Raw genomic sequence first — 23,833 nt, forward strand, 5'->3', positions numbered from 1 at the left:
CTCCCTTCTCCTCTCTCCCCCTCCATCTCCCTTCTCTCTTCTCCTCCTCCTTTCCCCCCATCAACCAGAGCTGTGTTGGAGAGAAAAGGTGAAGAAATTTATGGCTACAGGACTGTTCAGTTTGTGGGCAGGGAGCTGAGATCTGAGTCTGGTACCAGAAGCCCATCAAGGTCAATGTAGGTAGGGGAAGGCACATAAGTTAGAGCCCTTTTTTCCCCCAGCTGCCCAGTCTCACCATGCCAGTCTCACGTATTGCATGCTGGGAATATGGGCCTCACAATGCCCCATAGGCCCCCTGTCATCCAGGCTCATGGCCCCTGGTTACCTGTATTCTCTATGACCTTCCATAAGTCTGAGCTGAGGAGAACTCCAGGGCGTCTCTGGATGTTCTGGAAAATATGCTGAGGGGGTAAAAGAAGCAAGAAGGCTGTGAGGACCAGAGGATGTGGATGGAAGAGGTCCTGTCAGTCTATCCTCCATCCCCAGAGGAGGCCTTACTGAAGTGTACAAGGAGCAGCCTGCAGAGAGGTGGAGGAGGGAAAGGGAAGCAGGAATGACCACACTCCTTAAGTCCCTCAGTCTGCTCACGACTGGGCCTGACGCTCCCCTCCTCCCACCATTTCCCATCTCTTCTTCTCACTCCAGACACAGTCAACTGCCTTTGGAGACGTACAAGGTCTCTCCACAGCAGCGCTTCCCCACCCTCCTAAAGCTGTGACTCCTTCATATGGTTCCTTGTGTTGTGGTGAGCCCCCAACCATAAAATTTTTTTCATTGTTACTTCATAATGGTAATTTGGCTATTTTTTATGAATCATAAAGTAAACATTTTCTGGAGATGTTTTGCCAAAGGGGCCATGCATGATCCACAGGTTGAGAACCACTGCTCTGATGAGTCTGTGCTCAGTAGTGGTTGAGAGTACAGACTTAAGAGATGATCTGCCAGGGTTTAAGTTTCAGCTCAGCCACTGTCCAGCTCTATAACTGACCATTGCCAAGTGACCTCATCTTTCTAGGCCTCAGTTTCCACATTTGCAGTACAGGGCTGGTTACAGTGCCCACCCCCTAGGCTTGTTCTAAGAAGCCAGTCAGCAAATACCTATAAAGTACAGATCATGACTAATTCCTAAGTGTGCTTATCATTTGCTGATACCTAAGTGTGCATGCTCACATACAAATCCCCTCGCTTATACATTAGTGAGTGCTACATAGAAAAGACCAGAAGCAGGTTAGAGCCGTGTCCTGGCCCAAGCATGAGTGCAAGAGGTCGTGACTATAGCAGAAGCAGCAGCAACTCCTGTGCCCACTGCTTGCATTTACTGGAGACAGATTCTTTCTCTCTGCATAATGCTCATTGTATTCCTGGCCTACAGCACACTTCCTAGACAAGGACATTGTCCCCCTGGCAGGTTCAGACCTGGTCTTGGTTTAAGCGGGCAGCTACCCAGGACTGAGCAGAGAGTCTGACCACCATCTATACTCTGCTGGCTCACAGGGGCTTTTCCATGTCAAAATAGCAAATCCCAGCTATGCAAGGCAAGGCCGACTGTGGGGTGGGGGTGGCATTGGGGGTGTGGGGAGGCCAATGGCTGTTGGATGATGGCTTGAGAGCCTCTTCTTGGCTTTATTTGGTTTCTGGTAGGTTTGAAGGCAGACACCAAGTGATGTCTATTACATAACCTCATTCATTTAGTAGCTGACTAGCTACGTCATTATTGAGTGATTCTGAACGCTGCTACGTTAAACACTCTGTGGCGCTCTCTGGGGGCAAGATGAACATGAGGAAGAGCCTGCCCTGGAGGACCCAGCCATGCAATGGTAGGAGGTTCCTGTTAAACATTCTAGTGTCTGTCAAAGATCTTGGCATAGCTGCACTGGGGTACTGATTCAGCCTTTGAAAATGTTCAGAGACAATGACATGATTAGCCACATGATATATTGATGCTATTTATCTTTTAAAAGAGTTTTGTTTACATGTATATATGACTGACTGATTACATTATTTACTTACGAACTCATTCATTTAACATAGGGTTTCCTCTATGAAGCCAAAGCTGGCTTTAAACTCATAATCTTCCCACCTCAGCTTCCTAAATTTCTAGGGTTACAGATGTGTGTCATCATGCCTGGCTGGATTATACTTTTATTTAGTTTGTATAAACATGCCTATTACAGAATATATTCTGGAACCCATTAACTGGGTCTTAATACTTCCCCTTTGGCAAGCTAATGTTTTCTTTCCTGCATTTATTTTTTTTCCTCACCCATGTCTTCTATTGTCAGTAGACATCACTTTTAAAATAAGGAAAAGTTCTTTTTAAGTGCAAAATATTAAGGCAGATGACGTGGCTTGCCCTACGGGTGTCTGCCAGGAGGTGAGGAGTCAGAATTGACAATAATCAGGTCATAGGGACTCTGGCAAGAAAGACTTGGCAGGGAAGGCATGCCTGAAGCTGCCTGCATCCTTAGGATGGATGAGCAATGACCAGGCTTGGGGCATGCAGATGGGAGAGGAAGAGGGGGGCAGAGGAACAAAGGCTTGGCATTTATAGGGGACAGCGAGGCATCTTAGAGTCGTGTTTCAGAGGAAGTAGGATGAGTACAAATGGCCTCTTCTGGACTTAAAAATAGAGACTTAACTCAGGAGGTCTGTGTGCTGTTTTGTGTGTGCTGTTTTGAGGAGTTAGACTTTGTCCTGAGGACAAGAAGGCCATACCCAGGCCATAAGCCAACTGGGTTTGTTTTTGTAGATCCTCCCAGAGAAGCATGGATATAGAAAGAGATGGGTTCAGACTAACGAGTGTTCCAATCTGTAGCATGGCAGTTCTAGACACCGTCCAAAGTAACCTCTTTCCCCAGCTTCATAGAACATTCTTGATCCCGCCACGCCGGTACTTCAGGCCCCGGTGGCCTGTATGTCCCTCTAAGCCAAATATGAGGTGACTTTGAGGATGGGGTGACATTTCCCATCTTTTCATACCCCAGTGTGGGACACCGAATAAACACTTGCTCACCCGGGTTAAATAAGTTAGTCATGCCACAGACAATGTGACCATACCTGGCAGTGGATAAGGCGACTTCGGAGTCTTGCAAACTCTTCCTGATCCAGCCGCCCATTCACTTTCAGCTGGAGGAGGTGTTAAGGGCTAAGCTGTCCAGGGTGGTAGTGGGGAAGGGGAGCTGTTTGTCCTGCTAATGAAGCCAGAGCCACTTCATCCTTCAGCTAGTAACCCAGCGCCACGCTGGCCCCTTGCCAGCTGGCTCCCACTGTATCTGAAGGTGACCTGGTTTAGATTTGTTTTCCAAAATAAAATGTATTGTTAGAAGGAAAGATCTCTGAGAGCGAGGCATCAATTTCAGTTATATCCAGCAGAAGAGAAAGAGAGAGGGCCCCCAACCACCATTTGGCTGGGCTCCCTGGCAGGGCTGGGGAGGAGGAATATGCAAATACAGAAATAGTGTGGATAGGTAAATGTGACATCCCTGGGCCCTGTGTCGCTGGATTGCTTCCTGTTTATAAATGCTTCCCGGCCACCCCTTTTGACAGGCAACTAATGCAGGGAAAAAAATAATTGAACTCTGAGAGCTACCATACTAGCCTAGCCCTGGACCCCAGGGGAGGCTCTATTTGCAGTCTCTCAGTACAATGCACAGGTCTTTTCTACCCCTTTCTCCTCCTCCCGCAGTTGGGTGCCCGGCCACAGGGCTGCAAGGGCCATTTGGATTCTTCTGTGTGTCTCCAGTGACTCCAGACCACAGCCAGCTGAGACAGGGCTGATTTATGATTCCATCAAGAAGCCTTCTTGTTCTACAATGGCTGGCTTCGAATTCACAATCGAGCCTTGTTAACCATGTGAAAGAGGGGTGATCTGTCTCTCTCTGGAGACAGCTACAGCCTGGGGAGGAGCTGCCAGGTTTGGGATCCTTCCTACATGGCCAGTGTTTCTCCTGCCTGGAGGGGGGAAGGTCAGTAAAGGAGGAAGGCTTCTTGGAGAGGGTGTTGGGAAGAGAATAAACACAATTAAAGTTTGGTTCTTGGCCCTGCTCCTCACGGCCATGAAGCTAGACCAAGATCATTGTCTACAGGGACAAAACAGCCACGTGAGCCATAAAGGGTTCCGCTACTGTGCACTGCAGAACAAGAAGGTTTGTGAGGTTGGTGTGGTTTTCAATTAGGAGCCTTTTGAGTAAGGAACCCAAGCAGTGACACCTTCTCCAGTGTTGGAAGAAAGGGCGAAGGGAAAATAGATCTGACTGGAGAAGGTAGCATCGCTGAGGTTAGAACATGGGACTTGGAAGCTTCAACGTCTATTTCAAATCCATGCATTAACCTCCAACTAGCTGTGTAAGATAGGCAGCCCCTGTTGTCTTCTGTTGTTCAGTGGGATAATAGCTGTTGCATCTCAAGGGCTGTTGCAAGCATTACAAATTCACTTCCTTGTGATACCCAGTCAGTAGTGACTACTGCTATGGCTCTGATGATAAGCTAGATTCAGAGGGATCTGGTATGTAATTAGAATCCTAGGGTAGCCCACAGGGGGAGGTGGGTTCCTCGGGCTATAGGAGGAGGGGAGTGATTGCAAAGGATACATCCATCAGGGCCATGATGCTTTGGCACTGGTCCAAGGAGAAAGTGTCCCCTGGAGGCCCTGAGGAAGGAGAAGACTGATGTGTCTCTGAGGGAGGTCACATGGGGATAAGGTGTGGTGGGCAGCAGGCCTCCAAGCTGACGTACCTGTTAGGAACTCCTGATTGAGAAGGCTCTGAAGTTGGGTGGCATCGATGTCCAGCCCCTGGTTCAAAACGCAGGAGAAAAATGGGTTGTGAGATGGGAGTCAGTAACCAAGGAACAAATCTCCAAAACTCTGTAGCAGCTCTCTGACTTCTGAGCCCTCCTTTCCATAGCACGTCTACCTGTTCTTCGTCCTGGGCCTGCCATGGGTTCTGGCTATGTTGATAACTCCCTCCTTGAATATCCATCATAATGGTTGGATCCTGGTGTGAGCTCCCTCATACTGTCTCCCTGCATTTATTATCTGACAAGTGTTTCTTGTTCCCTTTATCTTTATGGCTGACACTGAGGGACCCCTTCAGGAGGACCATAGCAGGATGACCAGTGCAGCCCTTTAGGTGTATTCTCCACTTTCAGAAAGACCATGAGATGTGTGATGACTTTGTATACATATGTGTGTGACAACTTGAGCTAACCGTACTCAAAAATCTAGGCTACTAGAAGCTGCTGTCGGGGAACATAATACTTAGTCTTTCAGGTACTGAGGGAAAAGGGAAGGTGTTATAACTTCGCTTAGATTAAAAACAGAAAGCAACTACAGTCATGGATAAAGAGGGCATTTTCTAGGCCTGCTCTTGGGGTGGGGTCATGTCCCTAACCCTTTCCAGCAGACAGGCACTGGGCAGCCTTGTGGGTAGTGCCTTTGATGACAGCTTTACAGAAAAGTATGACTGTTATGCTTCAGGGAGCTGGCGCTGGAGTTAGGTCTCTCAGTGGTGGACTTGTAGAGTGGCAGTCCATGTCTCAGAAAGTGCTTCCTAGCGACTGCCCCGCACAGAAGACAGCCTTCACAGCCTCCACACACCATCCCTTCTCCTCCTAACATTGACAGCACCACCTTGCTCCAAAAGCAAGAGAGCATCCTCAGATCCTGTCTTTGCAAAGCCCCACAGAGAGAAGCATAAACTCTAAGCTGTTTGTATCTGATGCTGGTCCTCTGGCCATTTTTCTAACCTCATAGTTTGGGGGATATCAGAGAAGTTAGCTTTATGTGCCTATCATTAACTGAGTTTTTCTTCCAAAGATTCTTGACCCCTTCCAGAAGTTGATACACTAAGGAAGGTCTCACTTTCACGGGATTATCCACTAGCCAACTGAACTGAGTGTGGACCACATCTACTTCCTTCTACATATTACACCTAGGGCACATGTGGACCTGGGCTGTATACTCTATCACCTGCTGGAAGCATTCACAGACTCATAGCAGGCATGACAATGATGGTTGCTCAAACAAGTTCCCCAAGGATTGCATGCAGGGACTGTGGAACATCAAAGCTTTGCGAGGTATTTGCGGGAAATGTCCTAGGAGTTTGAAAACTGTGTGCCAATTGCATTCGTAAAGGATGGTGGTTAGGTCTGCTCTGTCTAATCCTGGAGACTAAAAACATGATCCCTTTCTTTTCATTTTTTGTTTTTTAAAGATTTATTTATTATTATATCTAAGTACGCTGTAGCTGTCTTCAGACGCACCAGAAGAGGGCATCAGATCTCATTACGGATGGTTGCTGGGATTTGAACTCAGGATCTTCAGAAAAGCAGTCAGTGTTCTTAACTGCTGAGCCATCTCTCCAGTCCCATCACGATTCCTTTCTGACAGGCAGGTCTGTTTATGCTATCACAACTGCAGTGGCTAATAAAAGTGACTAGCATCAATGGGTGCTGGTAAGTACTGTATGAATACGTCTAGTTAAAACCAATGTGAGGGACCAGGAGAGAGGTTATAGCGAATGCATGAGAAATGCTTTGCTTTAAAATGTCTTGGGAGCCACAACCTCTGAGCATGGTTTGCAGGATGCACAGGGTGGTGCCAGGGGTGCTTTGCTCAAGGATACCTGCCTAAGAGGTGACCTAGGCACAATGCCCCGTCTGCCTTATTCTAATTCTGACCGATGTCCAATACCAGCTAACAATCACCCTAGAGGGTGCAAACATTTGTCTGGTGCTTGGAAAAGTCCTGATGAGGGATTATGGACCATCTTATCATATGGCAGATTATATTTTTATTTTAGAAGTACAAGGGGCATGGCCCTGTCTGAAAATGTACCACCTGCCCTGAAGAAGCCTGGTCTCAAGCATCCTAATCAGGTCCTGCTGGCCACCTCAGAGAAGCTAACTCAGGCTCAGGCATCTGCTCCAGAGGAGCTAATCTGTCTTAATTCAATCTGACAGAAATGATTGAGCACCTCCTCTGGGCCAAGGACAGTGATCGGTGGTTGGGGACAAGAAATGCATATGAAGTTGTCTCTGCCTTCGGGAACTCACAGACAGGGACAGTGGTCTTCTGGGTCAACCTTGTTTCAGTGAGAACTGTCCTGAATCCTGGACAAGTGTGGAAGGGCTGCTCTTTCCAACAGTCACCCCTCATTCTAGCCACACTATCCATCTATCCCCCTCTCCTTTTGGTGTGTGGGTCCAATCTACATCTGAGATACCACCATGCTATTAGCCCTCTGAGTACAGAGGCAGGGGGCTGGCATCCTTCCTTCCTTCAGCTTCTGCTTGGCCCATGGTACACAAAAGCATCTATATCATTTTCTGCTTCCCACACTGACACTGTTATTAATGGTAAAAGGGCCCATCCCACGGAACCATTGGCAGCTCTTTTATCCCGAGGAGTCAAGGAGTTCTTTATTACAGTTTATTAAACCATTAGGAAAGCCCCGGGTACACATAGGTGGCTTGGCAGGAAGAGAGCTGTTGGGGCTTTCTGAAGCTGGCCAGCTCCAGGGAGAAACAGTGCCAGGTTTGGGGTGGGGGGAATGGCCGAGCCCCAGAAAGAAAGATTTCTGCCAACTGCTTGTCTAAAGGCTTAAGCCACAATATATCCTTTACACACAGCTCATAATTATCTTCTCCTTGCCTAAGCTTTATGCTCCAATGGGATTCCACCCACATTGGGACATCACTTGTCTCCAGAGCTTGGCAACTAGAGAATCTGGGGATGGTCCAGGGATAGGAAGGGGCTAATATGATCAAGTCCTTTGGCTCTTGTGCATTTCCGATAAGCAATTGGAGATGTTTCTGTCCCTAGACTTTTCCCCATTCACCACGGTGAGGTCCATGGTTGCAAGATAGCATACCTGATCCATGTATCTGTAGGAATTGCTATTTTGGGATCCATTTTCTGGAAGACTTTCCTGGATCAAAGGGAAAACAGTTATATTACATTTCTGGGAAAGAGGCCACTCATCTGGTACAACTTTGTTTTAGTAAGAGCTGGCCTGACTGAAGGATGATGCCTGAATCCAAGACAACAGATTCACCTGGTAGTTGCAGGACAGAGGTAAAGGAAATCAAACTTTAAAGGAGGTTGGAAACTAAAGTTTGTTAGAAAGAAGATACTTGGGTTTGGTCTGGTATTGGAGGACTGGACTTCTGCCCCATCTCTTAGAGCTACCAATAGCCTATCATATTGTCTCCATTTTCCATAGCCAGGAAGAGGAAAGACCAGGAGGGAGGAAGAAGCTCTTGGGGGATGTGACATAGATAACAAAGATGGCAAGCAAGATCTGCACACTTACCTTGAGGGCTCTGAGGTTGAAATTGCTGCTTGGATCCCTAGAAAACCAGGGGGACAGCATGACAAAAATGACCCACACTGTATTCCCAGAGGTCTACCTATGAAGGACACTTGGTAACAACTAACATCTCCCACAAGGATGAGAAGAAGGTCACCATGGCAACAGACGCCCAATGATCATATGTTCATTTGGGGTGGGCATAGTCTGGGATTCTCACCATTGACTTGTTCATACTGAGATGTACATGGGTGGTGACTTGTGCTGCCAGGATGCAGATGAGCTTTGACTCATGGTCCATCTTGAATTGCCAGTGATGGCCCTTACACATGGCAATGATGGCCCTTACATATCCACTGTATTTATATAGATCTCTATGACTATAGTAGCACCTACCTCAGGCTCAGAGGGACAGGATCTGTTGATATGACCTATGACTTAACATTATTCAAGGTCCTCTAGAATCAAGGCCTGTTTTCAGGTCAGGCCATCTTCCTGGTCTACCCTGCATTCTGGCCATATTTCAAATGAATGACTGTAACACACAGTATGATTTTCCTGTACACACAACTGACAGCGCTTATTCAATAAGCCCAAGGCTGCACTCTGTCCCTGTTTATTCTTAGGCTTTTTCTTCCCACATGTATGGTCTTCTTGTTGAAGTTAATAACTTCTGTTTGCCTTCAAGGACCAGCTCAAGTGCTGTTCACTCTGAGAAGCCATTCCTAGTCCCTGTGGTCAGAAGCCATCCCTTGACTCAGTCCTTTTGTATGATTTTTACATTGCTGTTGAGGTCAAGCTTTTAGTTCATGGGCTTTCTCATTCCCCATTTTGGTTGGCATCTCAAGAGCAAGACTCATCTTGTGTCCCTGGCATACTGTGTGCTAACACACAATGCACAGAGCACTGCTCACAAAGGCACACTGAAGTAGACAAATCACTCAAGACCCCAGTGCTTCTATACCTGTGCTTGTCTGGCATTTTGAGGAATATTCGGAGTAGGAATTCCACTTCTTTTCCGTTTGCCGTGGTAACCACTACATAGGTACCAGGATTCAGGTGGAAGGACCTTGTGAGGTTGCACTTGGACACATACTTTGTGCCTTGGGCAGCACTTTTAAATGGGGAGAAAAATGCAGGAGGCAATCTTCCCTGGGCATTCTGGAACTAGAAGAAATGAGATTATTATGAGAAAGCCCCTTCTATACCACTAGGACAGGAAATTCCCTTCTATGCCCTTCTCTGCTCACCGGAACAGCATTATAAGCTCTGGAAAAGGACATAGTGCTGACTCAGATTCAAAATTTAAAATACCATGTCCCCCCCACACAACAGTATCTTATCTGCCAGGTGTGTCCCATCCTGCCTGTTATCTGTGGCCACGTGAGTCCCAGCTATGCATGTGGCCCGACACATTTGTAGATGACAAAATCATGTTGCAATGTCAGAAGGCTGGAGTTGGCAGACTCTAGACACTACAGTGGATGCGCAAAAATTTGACAGGTGATTTTATCTCAGTAATCTAATAGCATCCTGGGGTTCTTGTTTTCTCTCTTATTTATGCGCAAACAAGACATGGGGACTAGTGACATTGTTCCGGTGTTGAATTTCTTCTGGCGTCCCCAAAGCTATGTCTCCACTAAACCTTTAATCATATGCTGCCATACAACTGCAGGGTTGAATTTTCTCCTTTCCCTCGCTTTCATCTCCCCAGCAAGAGCCCCGGGATTCCTTCTCATTGGAAAATAATGGGTCTCAATCATTTTCCCTTTTATTTCAAATTTTCTTACAGATAAAACAATAAATATAACACATTTCCTATTACCAGATGTCACATACATATTATATAATAAAAACCCCTTACTAAACAAATTTTCCTACTACATATGAGCATGGCGATTCCATTTAGAATGGTTATGCAGCATGAAATGGTTATTGATGGGCTCTGCCTTGGGGGAAGAACAGGGGCAATGGGGAAGTTTCTATCAGGAGATAGCAATGAGACCTAGGCAGGGACTAGGCCGCTGTCCTGGGAGTACAGCATAGGGCAAGTGGGAACCCCCCCCCCCGCCCCCCACTGCAGTTTTGCTTCTTTCAAAAGCAGCCACTGTGAGCTGGGGACCTGGCTTGCTTATGTCCTTTTGACAGAAGTAATGGTTGATAGGGCTGGTACTTTTCCAAAAGAGCAGCTATGCCCTCTGGCACTAGGTATAAATGTGTGTGCAGAGGTGTGTGAACAGCCTTCCTCCTACAAGCTAAGTTCGATGGCCCTACTTACCTGCTGCTCCCCACCCCCATTGCCTTTTTTGTTTTTTTAAAAGCCCTGTTCAGAGTGGGCTTGCTCAGTGACAGTGAGCACTGTGACCAGGAGTGAAAGGAGACCTTGGTCCGGTACTCCGAGGGGCTGCATCATGCAGATTCAAGGCCATGCAGCTACAGAACTGACCCCGTTATTCTAATGGTAGAGTCTATGCTCTTTTCTGGCTCAGGTCCCTGCTCTGTTGTGTTCTCCAGCTCAGAGAACTGGATTGAATCCATTCCACTCATTCGAGAGCTTCCCTCAGAGCCCTTCTAAGTTTTCTTCTGATGGTGGGGGTACCAGGGATCTAAGCAGATTCTAAGGCCCAGCTTTGTGGCTGAGTCATGACTAAGGGACAGACTTCTATGCTGCCAACTTTCTGTATGGAGTTTTGAGTCCTTCTGCTCTTGGATTTGCTACTCTAGACATTGTCTATTTCTTGGAGCCTTGGAATAGCTTTGGGGTTGGGCACTGATACCATCCTGTGGGCAATGACCACATCCTGTTCTTTGTCCACACACTGTATTTTCCTCTCGGCAGCAGAGGAAGGTACTCAGAGTTCATAGACATTGCAAGACCAGGTCTGTGCCTGTGAGGTCTGGCCCTCTGAACTCCATTGTCCCTTGCCATCCTTTCTTATAGCCTTCAGACTTTTTTTTTCTCCAATCAATACTTGATCAGGTCAGGTCATGTTATTGGATTAAAATAAAAAAGATATCTATTTGCTTATGAGAAGAGGTAGGGCTATGCCTTGAAGCTGTATGAAGCCTGTGAGCATCAGCTTATGGTAGTTTTGGGGACTGATTCAAGCATCTGAAGCTCTTTCCTATTTACTCCTTACTATTATCCTCATCTTCAGTGCATGGGAATCAGCTGGACCAAGCTTCTCTATGAGGACCAAATGCATCAGGATGCTTTTACAGTTGCAGCACCCTGCAACTTGGATATTAAAGAGAGAATCCTGTGAGGTCCAACCATATAACCAAGATGCCAAACCCTCCATGCCAAATCCCAGTTTGTTGACCTCTTTAGAGACACTAAGATGACTGCTGATTCAAGATGCAGCTTGAAGAGATTTGTAGACCTGGGTACGTGGGTAGCTACAACAGTTGGATGAGATATAACGGTTTACCAACGGGCAGCGTCAGAGGTGTTAGAAGTCATCGAAGACATCAGTGAGACATACCTGGGAGTCTACCTGTGGAAGACAGAGAAAAAGGCTTCAGGAAGCAGGCACAACAGAAGGACAACTGGGTCTCCCATCATAGTTCAGGGCCCATGCTATTTCTTGTGTGGTCAGCCTGTCTGGCACACAGAGCAGGTGCTGGGAGTGGTGATACATTCTTTATTTATTGTGAAGAGTTGTAGAAAAGAAAAGCTATCCTATTGTAGGGAGCAGCCAAAGGGAGAAAACTAAGGGAGGGAGATTATCTAAGACTGGGCAGTGTCCCCTCTATGTCTTAGCAATTATTGTTCATAGCTATGATGGTGATATAGGAGGAAATGGGAGGACATGACAGGACCAGAGAGAAGACATAATCTCAGTCAAGGGCAGATTTCCCAAAGTTGAGAGCAAATGCTGTAATATGGAGAGTGCCAATGACAAGACAGCCTCTCTGATTTCCTTAGACAACTGTAAACACATAGGAGTTTGTTCTAGGGATACCCACACCCTTGTGGAGAATGTGAATGGGGGAACATGTTTGTTCCTCTCTTTCCATCTAGTAGAAGGACACAGTTCTATCTTTATGGCCCTCTGCAATGTTAAGAGTCCTTCAGTGTGATGATATACAGGGTATTCACTACAGTCCTTTGAACAGATGCTCCAGTACTATTCCATATGTGTGGAAATGAAGGCTAGGGAGGAACAGGGCAAGCTGTGTTGCTTCCTTCACAATGATACCCCACTCCCCACCAGGAGAAAGCCTTCCCTGTTAGCCTGGGTTCTGATTCTTTTCTACTGTGAGCTGAGGTCCTGTACATGCAGACCAACCACTTGGGTGTGATCAGACATTTTAGTCATGGATACTGGGAGTGAGGTGTCAAACTTTGGCCTGTGTGTGAACCTTTAGGGAATGGGGACAGAAGAGCATGTTTTCTTATCCCTTTTTATCTGTCCTGGCCTTTTCTTGCCTGTTCACACGCCACTGGTATCTGATAGAACAGTGTGCCCACAGCTGCTGGGGAGTTGCAGGCTCCCACTAAGCTTGGAGCCCCATTTCAGCTGCATCAGCATCATAATTGCTCAGCCCTAGGGAGTCCCATAAGCCTGGATGCTGGCAAACTCACTGTTTGTTTCTGGCTGGAATACAGAAAGAACTGAAGCATCTTTTTAAGAGAAAACATTAAAAATTTTGTTTATGCGGGTTTGCCAGCATATACAGGTATATACCAAGTGCATGCCCAGTGCCCAAAAGGAATAAAGCATTGAAAACCATGAAACTAGAACTCTAGACAGTTGCAAGCCACTATGTGGGTACTAGCAACCAACCTAGGTCCTCTACAAGAGCAGTAAGCACTCTTAACCACGGAGCAACCTTTCCAGTCCCCCAAGTATCTTATGATGCAGTCTAGACTGGTCACTGGTATTTAACTCAATCAGGGTCCTAGAAGGATCAATGTGATCACAGGAAGTCTGAGGACGCCTCTGGTCTGAGGGGCAGCTGAGAAGTAACTTATCTCTGTACAAAGGAGAGAAGGAAGCTTGGAGACCTGTTAGAAAGAGAGTTGATTACAATCTCACTGTAGCTCCTGAATGATAAGCATGTTTGTCCTTTGATTGTGGGTGGGGTCATCTAGAAAATGAAGCTCAAAAGGTAGGTAGAAGCTGCACAAGATGGCTCCACAGCTAGACCTGACCCTACAGACTGACCTATATGGCTATGTCTGGGCTCAAAGATTTGCTGTAAGTTTTTGCGTGTTCATTTCTACCTCTTTTGTGGAGTTACTAGTCAAGCATGGGTGTGACTGGGTATGTGTGTATGGCAAGGTGTCTGGAATGGAGGTAAAAGGTACACCCCAGTGGAAACACCCAGGTCACAAGTCTTTGCCTTCAGCATCCAAGGGCTGAAGATGGGATATTTGGCTTCCTTAGCTACTGCGGTAGAAACCTGCGAGTTTCCTCCCACCAGCATGGAGGCAGGTGCTGGGTGGCAACTCAAATGACAGCTGTCCATTATTGCATCCTTAGATGATGCTCTTTGATAGTCTAGGCAGGCCTGAGACAACTCAAAAGCATTGTGTTGAATCCCTTCTGTTGGAGACTTGACTCTTGAAGAATTCAGTAAAAGATGTAGGAATAAGTAAGGGTGAACTATGTTAAGTGAGTAGAACCCAATGGGCTCTCATTCCAGAGCCCAAGTCCTTGATTCTCCTGTTGCTCTGGGTACCATGAGAAAGGGAAGTATCTAAGCCCTGATGAGAACCGTGGACCTGAACCTACAGGTTCTGGGATTAAGCTCTACCCATCACCCCAGCAGTTGGAAAGTCATTTCCTTTCCTCTGAGCTTTGTATTTCATATCTATAAAAGTGGGGATAACCATAGTCTTGAGACACTAGATAAAAACATGCTTGTGACTCTACAGTACCACATCTATGAAGCCTCCTCACTGGCAAGAGCCACAACTGTGGGCAGGACAGTTGCCCCATGAGCAGAGGAGGTAGGGAACTTGTCTGGCCACAAATGGGCTGACACCAATGTCTTTGTAATTTGCTTTGTCCCACTGAGCAACAGAAGTTGTTCTGGGATGGTAAGTCCATCTCTAGTCTATAGGCTAGACTAGAGTGTGTCAATAGGCTTTTGAGCTGTGTGACAGGTGCATCTGACTGCAGGCCTCAGGAGCATCTGGTGGCCAGTCTCAGCTTCACCATGAACGCTGGCATACCATTTCACACACCTGCGTGCCAGTTTCTTCAACTCTAATGCAAGAAGAGGGAACTACTCAGGGATTCATAGTCTTATTTGTATAACAAGGCTATGGGATGGATGAAATGAGAATCACTCACTCTACCTCTGCAATGCTTTGAATTTCTTAGGAGAAGAGACAGGAGAGCCATTAGATTTTATTTGTAGGTTTTTTTTTCCTCTTTTAAATGGTAGGATTTTAAAAAAAAATAGTTTCTTAGTTAATTATTTCATGGTATGTGTATGTGCTAGCATTGGGGGAAGTGAGGGAGCTGGTTGGCAGTCAATAGAGCACAGGAATCTGGGCTGAAGGGAAAACCCAGTTTTGGATGAACAGCCAAACAGGTCTTCTATGTCAACCATTGAGCTGTATCTGGGCTTTGGTCTAGAGTCTAGACCCTAGACATAAGAGGAAAAAAATTCACCAATTGAATTTAAATGTGTGTGTGTGTCTTAAGCTTTTCTTCAAATTTTTATTAATGATCTTTAAAAATGACCCAGGTAGGCAGTCTCTGAGGAACTTGTTAAAATGCAGACTGATAGACTCTGCATGTAAGATTCTCTGATTCAGGGGTTATGGAGCTGCTCAAAGAATCTGCATAATTATAGAATCTGGTCTTAAACTTGAATGCTTCTTGAGACCCAGGCATTAGCTTGTGAAGCACACCTGGAAAAGCTATACCATACAAGTGACAGAGGTAAGGGACAGCTGCCATTTAAAACACAGTCAAGAGGCTGGAGGGATGACTCGGGGTTGAGAACAAACGCTGCTCTTGCCGAGTTCTGTACCCAGCACCTGCATAGTGCAGCTCTCAACTGCCGTAAGGCTAGCTCGAGAGGGATCCAATGCTCCTCTAGACTCCATGAGCACCCGCACTCACATGTGCATGTACCTGCACATAGATAAATCAATAACTAAGAATATATAAAAATAGTCAAGTCTGATCCTTATAACATTAGAGCTGGACATATTAATGCCTTTGGGATTTTATTACTAAATCTTCCAGTTTGGCCAGTGTCTCTACCTAGCCCAAAATGTACACAGCATCTACCACGAACAAAAGCCAAAGCACAATGCTTACCTTGAACACCTGGAACTGTAGTGGAAATCTCTCCTCTTCTGTATTCAGGCTTTGTGGCATGATTGTGAAGGCCACCACAACATTATTCCCAGCAGTGTGCTCTTGAACACTAAAGAGATACTGCATATCCCTCCCATGTCCTCCTGGAAAGGAAAGAGCTATTACTGGGGCTCAGAACACCCCTAGGGCTTCCAGGACACTGCTTATGGGGTTGGGATTAAACTCTGTTTGGAAAGCTAAGGCCCAGGCCTCCACAGACATAGTTAGAAGCTATGAAACATGTTCTTTACATTCGAAGCCTCAGTCTCTTCCTCTTAAAGACAGAGAAGGTAGTAGTAGGGCTAGTTGAGCAAATATGTCTCCTAAACTATAAATTCAGCCCCATTCCTCTGTGTGTGTGTGTATCCAGGTGTGTGTACACATGTTTGTGGAGGCCAGAGGTCAACCTCCAGTTTTCATTCTCCATGTTCTGCCCAATGATTTATGTTGTGTTGTGTTGAGACATAGAGAATCTCACTGGCCTAGGATTTGCCAGCAGTCTAGGCTGGCTGGCTAGTGAGTCCCAGGAATCCATCTTTCCTTAGCACTGGGATTGTAAGAGCCCATCACCATGGTCTAGGGCTCGTTAGTAACAGTATAGGATCTTCAAATGTGCATGAACTTATTGTCCTGGCAATAAATAAACACTAGAGCCTTGAATGGCATCAATCACCAAGCACCAGAAAAGACAGGTGGAAATAGGTGGTCGGCTGGTCATGTGCACTGCTCTTATGTCTGAGCACACTTATCCCAGCCGGAGCAAGAGTCGAGATCACATGGAAACTATTAGACTCAACTGCGTAAAGCGGTGCAGGAAAGCCAGGCTATAGGTGAGTGGATATTCTTCAAAAGGCCTGGGTCACAACAGATGAGCTCTGAAAGGTGAATAGGGAGACAGAGAAGACTATCACGGTCATGGCCTTTCTCTGAGTACTGAAGTAGATGATGATTAGAATGTCCTCAGCAGCATATAGCAGACACTCACTGGATTATTCCCTTCCTTCTCCTCCTTGAAAGGTGTTCCTATAAACAGCCTTGCTGTGTAAGCCGAACTAGTTCACTGATTCTCATGATATCCAAGGAAAGGGGCTTCGTGGTGTAGTCAGGCAGGCACTGCTTGGGGGAGCCGAATAAGAATGGACTTAGTTTTGTATAGTCCACTCTTGGCCTCCTTGGTGACAAGGCTCTCTGAGTAGCAGAGTGATCTCAATAGCCCGGAGAACAGAAGGAAGCACACCTTAAGGTCTAGGGTCATCGAAGGAAATCTTTCTGGACAAGCAGGTGTGAATATATATTCTGCCTCACACACACACACACACACACACACACACACACACACACACACACATATATATATTTACAGCCAGTTTTATGGAGAATTTGCTAGCTCACTTGGACTCTACACAACAGGAAGCACCTTAAACAGGAAGCAGGTTAGACAGCAAAGGGTCATGAGAGAGGTGCCTACCACTGCTATCTTATGAGCAGGACAGCATTATTCACCCCGTATATGGGTGGTGCTCTGCAGCATCAAGGGGGTAAGAAGGGGTTGCAGTTTATAATGTTTACAGCTGTGGAGGTTGAAGACAGAAAACAGTTTGATTCCCTAACAACAAGATAGTGTATGGAAATGACGATGTAAAGTCAATGAGTCTTTGACTTCCTTTTCCATGCTCTTTCCACAACCTTTCCTCCTGTCTTGGGTGTTTACTGGAGAGCCAGCTCTCCACCTTGGATATGGGTGAAGCTGATTGGCAGGATCCACTGGATGCCAGGAACAGTGATTGCCCCACCCACCCCCATTAGCAGCCATCATGCTTCAAGGGTAGTTGCCTCTTGAGGCTGACTCCTTTGCTCTCGAATCAGGCCAGTGGTCTAACCAGACACAAGAGTCAGAGAAAAGTTGGGATAGAGCTAGGGCTGACAGGTACAGGCCTGGCAGAATGAGCACCTGCTCTGTTTCTTGAGATCACTTGGTTTGTAAACCTCATTTGTCGCCAGCTCTCATTGGGTGTGACTCCATGATCCATGGTGATCGGGATCTGGTTACATATGAACAGGCAGGAGAAGTTCTCCTGGAAATCTTGACAGGACATCCTGTGGAAAACAGACACGGAGCCCAAGTCACTTCCGGCCGTGTCCTCAGTTCCAGCTTCCCACCACTTCCCTATGTCTGTCCAATCAGAGGAAGTCCCCATGTGTGACTTACCATAGGTTTTCCCAAAGACCAAAGTCTATCTCTGGCACCTTCAGTGTCATGCCTTTCTGACCTGAGACTACCCTCCAATGCTGGAGAGGACAGTAGCAGAGACAAGACTGGGTGTTGTGTGTCACCTGGCAAAACTACTTTCCAAACCCATTAATCCAACCGAGTCCTTTTAGGGTCAGTGGGACAAAGGCCAGGTTCTCTCTGCTCTTAGTCCTTCGAACTGTTAGCAAGCAATCTTGCATTTGCTCATTGCAAACTTATTGCTGAGGTCTTTAAAGAAACGCATGGATGCCACAGTGCAAACCAAGCCTTTTGCTAGGATTAACCTAGAGATATTGTGGAAGATTTGTCCTTCTAACTGACATTGGTCTCTCTGATTCTGAGTAACTCAGACCCAGATTTTCTTTCCTTATCTCACTCATGCTAAATGTCTTCTTTTTAAAAATGATTTGAGCCGGGCGTGGTGGCGCACGCCTTTAATCCCAGCACTCGGGAGGCAGAGGCAGGTGGATTTCTGAGTTCAAGGCCAGCCTGGTCTACAGAGTGAGTTCCAGGACAGCCAGGGCTATACAGAGAAACCCTGTCTCGAAAAACCAAAAAAAAAAAAAAAGATTTAAATTTGTTTTCATACAGTATACTTTGACTGTGTTCTCACTCCTCCTCCAGTTCCTCCCCGCCCACCTACCTCCACAACATTATGTCCCCAACACTATGTCCTTCCTCTTTCTTACACAAAAGATGAACACAACAAGAAGGGAAAACCAAAGCAGACAACTAAAAAGCAAACAAATGAAAACAAAACAGAAAGCACACCCCAAAGTGGGGTTGATTTTATGCTGGCCTGCTACTTCTTGCCCTGGCCTATGGACACTCCATTGGAGAAAACAGCTTTTGCTTAAGGGTGGGGCTTTGTGTCTGCGTCCTCTTCCCACTGCTGAGATTTTGTTTCGCTTGAACCTGTGCAGGTCTTGTGTGTGCTGTCATAGCCAAGCTCTCTCAAGTTCCCTTTCTTTCTCCTGTTCTCCAGGGAGAATCCAAGGTCCCAGCCACACTTGCTGTACAGATATGTCCAGCTGCTTCCCTTCTTTTTCATGGACACATGCTAAGTCTCACTACCATGCATCACTAAGCCAACCAGAGGACCCTCCAAGAAACGCCCATCTTCTGTAGGATGTGCACATAAGGCATGGCACGTGCTTTCAAGACATGGAATACTGAATAGCATCTAATCAAGGACAATGATATTCCACCCAGGGCCAGGCTGGTAGATTCACTTTCAGTTACTCTGTTGGAGAGTGTTGTCAAAGCAAACTGTAGCTGCTGTGTCCCCAGATGATGGAAGACAGGGTTGACAATCATACCTCCAAATCCAAACTTCTGAGCAAGTATCCCTTCCCCTCCCTGGGCTTCCAGGAGAGCCCAGTCTCTCATCTCCAAGATAACCTTTACATCCAGAAGGGAGGCCATGACTCCTGTCACTCAAAGCTTTTGTGACTTGGTAAAGACTATAGGTTCCCTCTGTGTGGGTTTTTGCAACATTAGTTTCCATCCTCGTGCAAGTTTAAGGAACAGTTGGGATGGAGGGCTTGGGAAATAAATACTGCAAACATCCTTAAAGAAGTGTATTTACCAAAACTCGCCATCTTCCTTGTTCTCATACAGCTGGCTTTTCCGTGGGTCATGGGTTTCTCTCCACTCCTTGGACCTAGGTATGGATAGAGAACCAAGGGTGAGCTCTCCCACACCCCTTCCAGAGGCCATGGTGACCTCAAACGCCCCAACCACTTTTGTTACAATCTATAATTAGTTATATTTGAGAGAAAACCATGATATCAAGCCTCCAGGATCTGTAGCATATCATAATGGATGATATTCTCCAGTTCCGTCAATTTCCCTGCTTAATCGCATGATTTTGCTCTTCTTTATGACCAAACAAAGCTCCATTATGTATACACGTCACATGTTGTATACCAGCTTGTCTGTTGGCGGGTGCCTTGGCTGATCCCATACATTAACAATGGGGAAGTGGATGGAGGTCACAAGGGGTGACAAAGTGGGAGAACTATCAAAATACATGTTATACATGTATAAAGATGCCATTAATTTGAATAATTGATGTACACTAATAAAAACCATTTCCTATTCTTCCCCTTCCTGTCACTAAGCTTGAACACAAGCTTTTTGCTGTCTCGACCTCGACAGTACCAAATATTATTCATTTATTGACTCTACCTCCTAGGCCCCTCTCACAGATGGCCTGGGCCGACTCCTCCATTACCGCAGTCCAGCCCACCTTTCCCTCCTTCATGGACAGCAGTTGGTCTCCCTGAGCATCGTTCTTGCCATTTTCTTCCCATCCTCCACCCTGCCATCAAAGCAGGCGCTTGATCCTCTCCCTCCCTTGCTTACCACATGTTGGTAGCATCCAACTCCTCCCCACCCCCAAGGGAAGTTCAAACTCCTTAGCTTCTGCCAACCTCCCCAGGTTTAACTGGGCTGCTCCTGCCCCACCCCTACCTGTGAACTTCCTGTTTCAGTCATTGCTCGAATATCTTCATTTCCTTAGAGAGGGTTACACCCCGCCCCCCAACCCCACACATATGCCTGCTTGCTTTCACCATGATGCTCCTGTATCAGAAACACGCCTCTTAATGCTGACCTGCTATCCTCTCACCCTCCTCTTCACCCAAAGGGTACTCTGTATGAGAAGCCTGGCTCAAGCTCGCCGCCTTCACACTGAGACCTGGCTCTTCCTTTGGGCTCCCACAGACCTAGTGCTCTATGTCGATACTGTGCCCATTGCTTCTTATTTGTCTTTTGAGACTCTAGTGCCCAGAGAGCAGTGGCCATCACAGATATCCAACACACACTACTGCACCTACTCTGTGCAATGATTTTTTTCCCTTTTGCTTAGTTAAACTAAACTCTAGAGAGGGTGTGTTCCAGAAGCAAGTCCTGGGGTGAGCCGAGAAAGAGACCCCTCTAGGCAAAAGGGAACAGCTGTTCCTCCTTCAGTTTCAAAGTAGCAGCAAGCTCCACAGGCTATAGGCCCCAGAGGCACAAAAGTTTAATGAGATCTTTCCCATAGAGGAACCTATATCACGGGCTTGGGTCACTTCCGTGTCAGGACAGCAAGGCAGAGACCACCACCCAGGCTTCCGGCTGCTGGCTGAGGCAGTCAGATGTGTTATTGTAAAATGGCAATTTTATAATTAAGCGATAATTACATTTTCTGCAGTGTGTAAGGGAAAATAAATGTTGTGTAAATCAATACGCTATTGATTCATGCAAGTTTGCCTTTAAGTGTGTGCGACTGAAATTTCAATTATGGCTGAGATTAGACCATGCGGCTCTCGCCATCCGTCTCCATTCCTAAGGAGTGGGGGAGAAATCGACCACCAGCATGGAGATGGTGATTGTGCGGGTTGTCACCCTGGTTCTGGTGAGAGGGGCTGACCCTCTGCTCTCAGCGAAGGGGTATCATCCTACAGGCCGGACTCTGCTCTCAGCAAAGGGGCTTCATCCTACAGGCCAGACACTGCTCTGCACGAACACTCCTGCTGAGAGGCTCCACTCATTCATGCTCATTCCTGTTGGGTGTAAATCCGAGCTCCAGGACCACTCTTCCCATCCTCTTCCTCGGCTGCAGCCCTGCATTTTCCTGGCTAGGGAGGGAGGGGAGTCCTACCTAGTGTCTCTTTTGAAACACACTCCATGCCCTTGCAACAAAGACACCTTCTGTTCATTGCCATCAGTCATGTGTTCCCTGAATATGCCCCACCCAGTATCTTTTCCTTCTCTGAGCTCTGATGTCCTTTTGTGGCCTTCACTGGTCGTGGAAGACACAAGGGAAATATGAACCATTTCCAGTGTATTACCTCTGTTCACCCTAGGGGATGCCAATGGTCTGACTTGTGCTACTTCTGTGGGCCAATGAAAATATCCTTTGGGCCCACAGTAGGCAGGTTAGGGTGCTGGGCATGGTGAACTGGGGACAGCCAGAGGTTACTCAGAAACCATAAAGGATGAGCCAGGTTTGGGGGCACCGGTGTGCAATCTTAGCTCCCCCAGAGACTGAGGTGAAAGGGTGGCAAGTTCAAGGGTAGCTTGGGCTACAAATTGAGTAAAACCGAGGCTGAGCAAAAAAGGAAGACCCTGTTCCACACAGACACTGAAGGGGGCTATAGTGAAGTGGTTAAGAGGACCTGGCATGCACCGGTCCTGTGGTGTTTAGTCCCCAGGATGGAAGGAAGAAGAAAAGACAGTAAGAATAAGTCAAGAGAGATGAGGAAGGGAAGGAATGAAGATGATGTGCAGGCAGCCTTGGTGCATGGCTGCTTTTCCCACTTACCTGTTCCTCCTCCTCCCATCCTCCAGGTGGCATCTTAGAGGTTCCAGCCAGGCTTATTCTATAGGTCTCTCTTGATGTTCCTCTTCCTCCCTCCTCCCCTTCCCTCTCCCGCTTCCATCCCTCTCTCCCTCATCCTCCATCGCACATCCCTTCATCTCACACTATTTGCTGAGTGCCTGCTAGTCCAGAGCCCACACGGAATCAGGGAGTCTTGCCTCAGCTTGGCCCAGGGAGTCCAGCTGGGGTGCTGGCCGCTGGTCCAGCAACACTGGCTGTCTGTCGGCACGTGCCTTCAGAGCTCACTGTGCACACCATATTGATTTTCACTACTTGTTGGGGCCCGTTCTGTCTGTCTGACACACTGCATTTCCTTTCTGATCATGCTCCCACCCCCGCTGGTCGTGAGACTGCAGCTGCTGGGCTGTGATGCTTTTTACAGGTCTGCACAGATCCTGAGCAGAAACTGACAGGCCCAGTCCTACTGGTCACCAAGAGAAGCGAGTACAGTTCTTCTGTCCTTCTATTGTCCTCTCCCTCTCAGTCACCATGGCACTGGTGACTGCCGTGGGAGGAAAAGAAGATAATGGGAGGGACAAAGACAAATATTGAATGTTCGTCTCATAAGCAGAAACTATGACACTATGTTTAATTGCTCACAACAGGTGGTCGGGCACCAGAGGTCAGGCTATGGTAGCTGAGAACAACTTTTCCAGAACCTGGGAGAAGTTGTGGAGTAGATACTCATCAGGGCATTGAAGACTTAGCTACCCAGCAGCCACCACCAGAAGCAAGGAGCTCGGCAGTGTAGGCACACCAAACCCAGGTCAAGGGTCAAGGTTGAACATCTGAGACTACTCAGTAAGAAGATCACCCAGGCCATTGTCTCAGCTCTACCTGGCATGAACAACTCTGAGCTGATCTGGTGGCACCATCAGCATCCGAGTCCAAGGAATCCCATCCACTAGGAAGGATGCTTTTATTCTCCAGCTGTCTCTTCCCAAGAGGAAGCTTGGTTCCCATCCTGCCTCCTACCCTCTTTGCTAATCTTGGGTACTCATGCGTCTCAAAGACTTTCAGAAGACAGACACGGGTTTTACCATTTGTGTATACATCAGAGCACACACCCAATCCAGTGTGTATTTTGTGACACGTATATGATAGGTGCCTAATAGATGCCTGGAAAATGATACCCTGGGTGTCTACACACACCCAGAGCCATAACCAGTGATGAACTGGCCAGACCTGTGGTGAGGGCTGGCCAGAGCCTGCCCAGGTTCTCAGTGAAGAATCTTCACCTGCCCACGCTCCCAGCACTCATACCCATCTTTCCAGCGTCCTTTCCATTCTGTCTTGCCCCAGGGGTTCCAAAGGCGGATGATGTCTTCCCAGCCCCCCTGGTACTGAATCTGTAAAGGAAGAACAGGAAGAGCAACAGTCACAGCTGCTCTCTGGCGGAAGTGGGCAGAGAGCTGAAATATGAACGCAGCTGCTTTTACCTCCCAGGACTAATTTAACTTCTGACCTCCTTTGGCCACAGCTAGGAGAAAAATGAAAAGAAGAAGAAGAAGAAGAAGAAGAAGAAGAAGAAGAAGAAGAAGAAGAAGAAGAAGAAGAAGAAGAAGAAGAAGAGGGGGAGGGG

General features: G+C 47.0%; 1 protein-coding gene across 1 annotated transcript in view; it reads right to left on the bottom strand.

Moving 5' to 3' along the window:
- The window catches only part of Capn13 (calpain 13), an 88,744-nt gene that overhangs the window by 13,496 nt on the left and 51,415 nt on the right, over positions 1-23,833 (bottom strand). Inside the window, exons 8-18 of the mRNA XM_021150095.2 lie at positions 23,515-23,600; positions 19,474-19,548; positions 17,586-17,731; positions 15,587-15,738; positions 9,274-9,476; positions 8,313-8,349; positions 7,872-7,928; positions 4,735-4,792; positions 4,590-4,648; positions 3,058-3,126; positions 326-401 (exon numbers count right to left, since the gene is read on the bottom strand). Coding sequence (XP_021005754.1) covers positions 326-401; positions 3,058-3,126; positions 4,590-4,648; positions 4,735-4,792; positions 7,872-7,928; positions 8,313-8,349; positions 9,274-9,476; positions 15,587-15,738; positions 17,586-17,731; positions 19,474-19,548; positions 23,515-23,600 — 1,018 coding nt within the window. The remainder of the gene's footprint in view (positions 1-325; positions 402-3,057; positions 3,127-4,589; positions 4,649-4,734; positions 4,793-7,871; positions 7,929-8,312; positions 8,350-9,273; positions 9,477-15,586; positions 15,739-17,585; positions 17,732-19,473; positions 19,549-23,514; positions 23,601-23,833) is intronic.

Source organism: Mus caroli, chromosome 17 (assembly GCF_900094665.2).
Source record: "Mus caroli chromosome 17, CAROLI_EIJ_v1.1, whole genome shotgun sequence".
In the NCBI taxonomy this organism is placed as follows: Eukaryota; Metazoa; Chordata; class Mammalia; order Rodentia; family Muridae; genus Mus; species Mus caroli.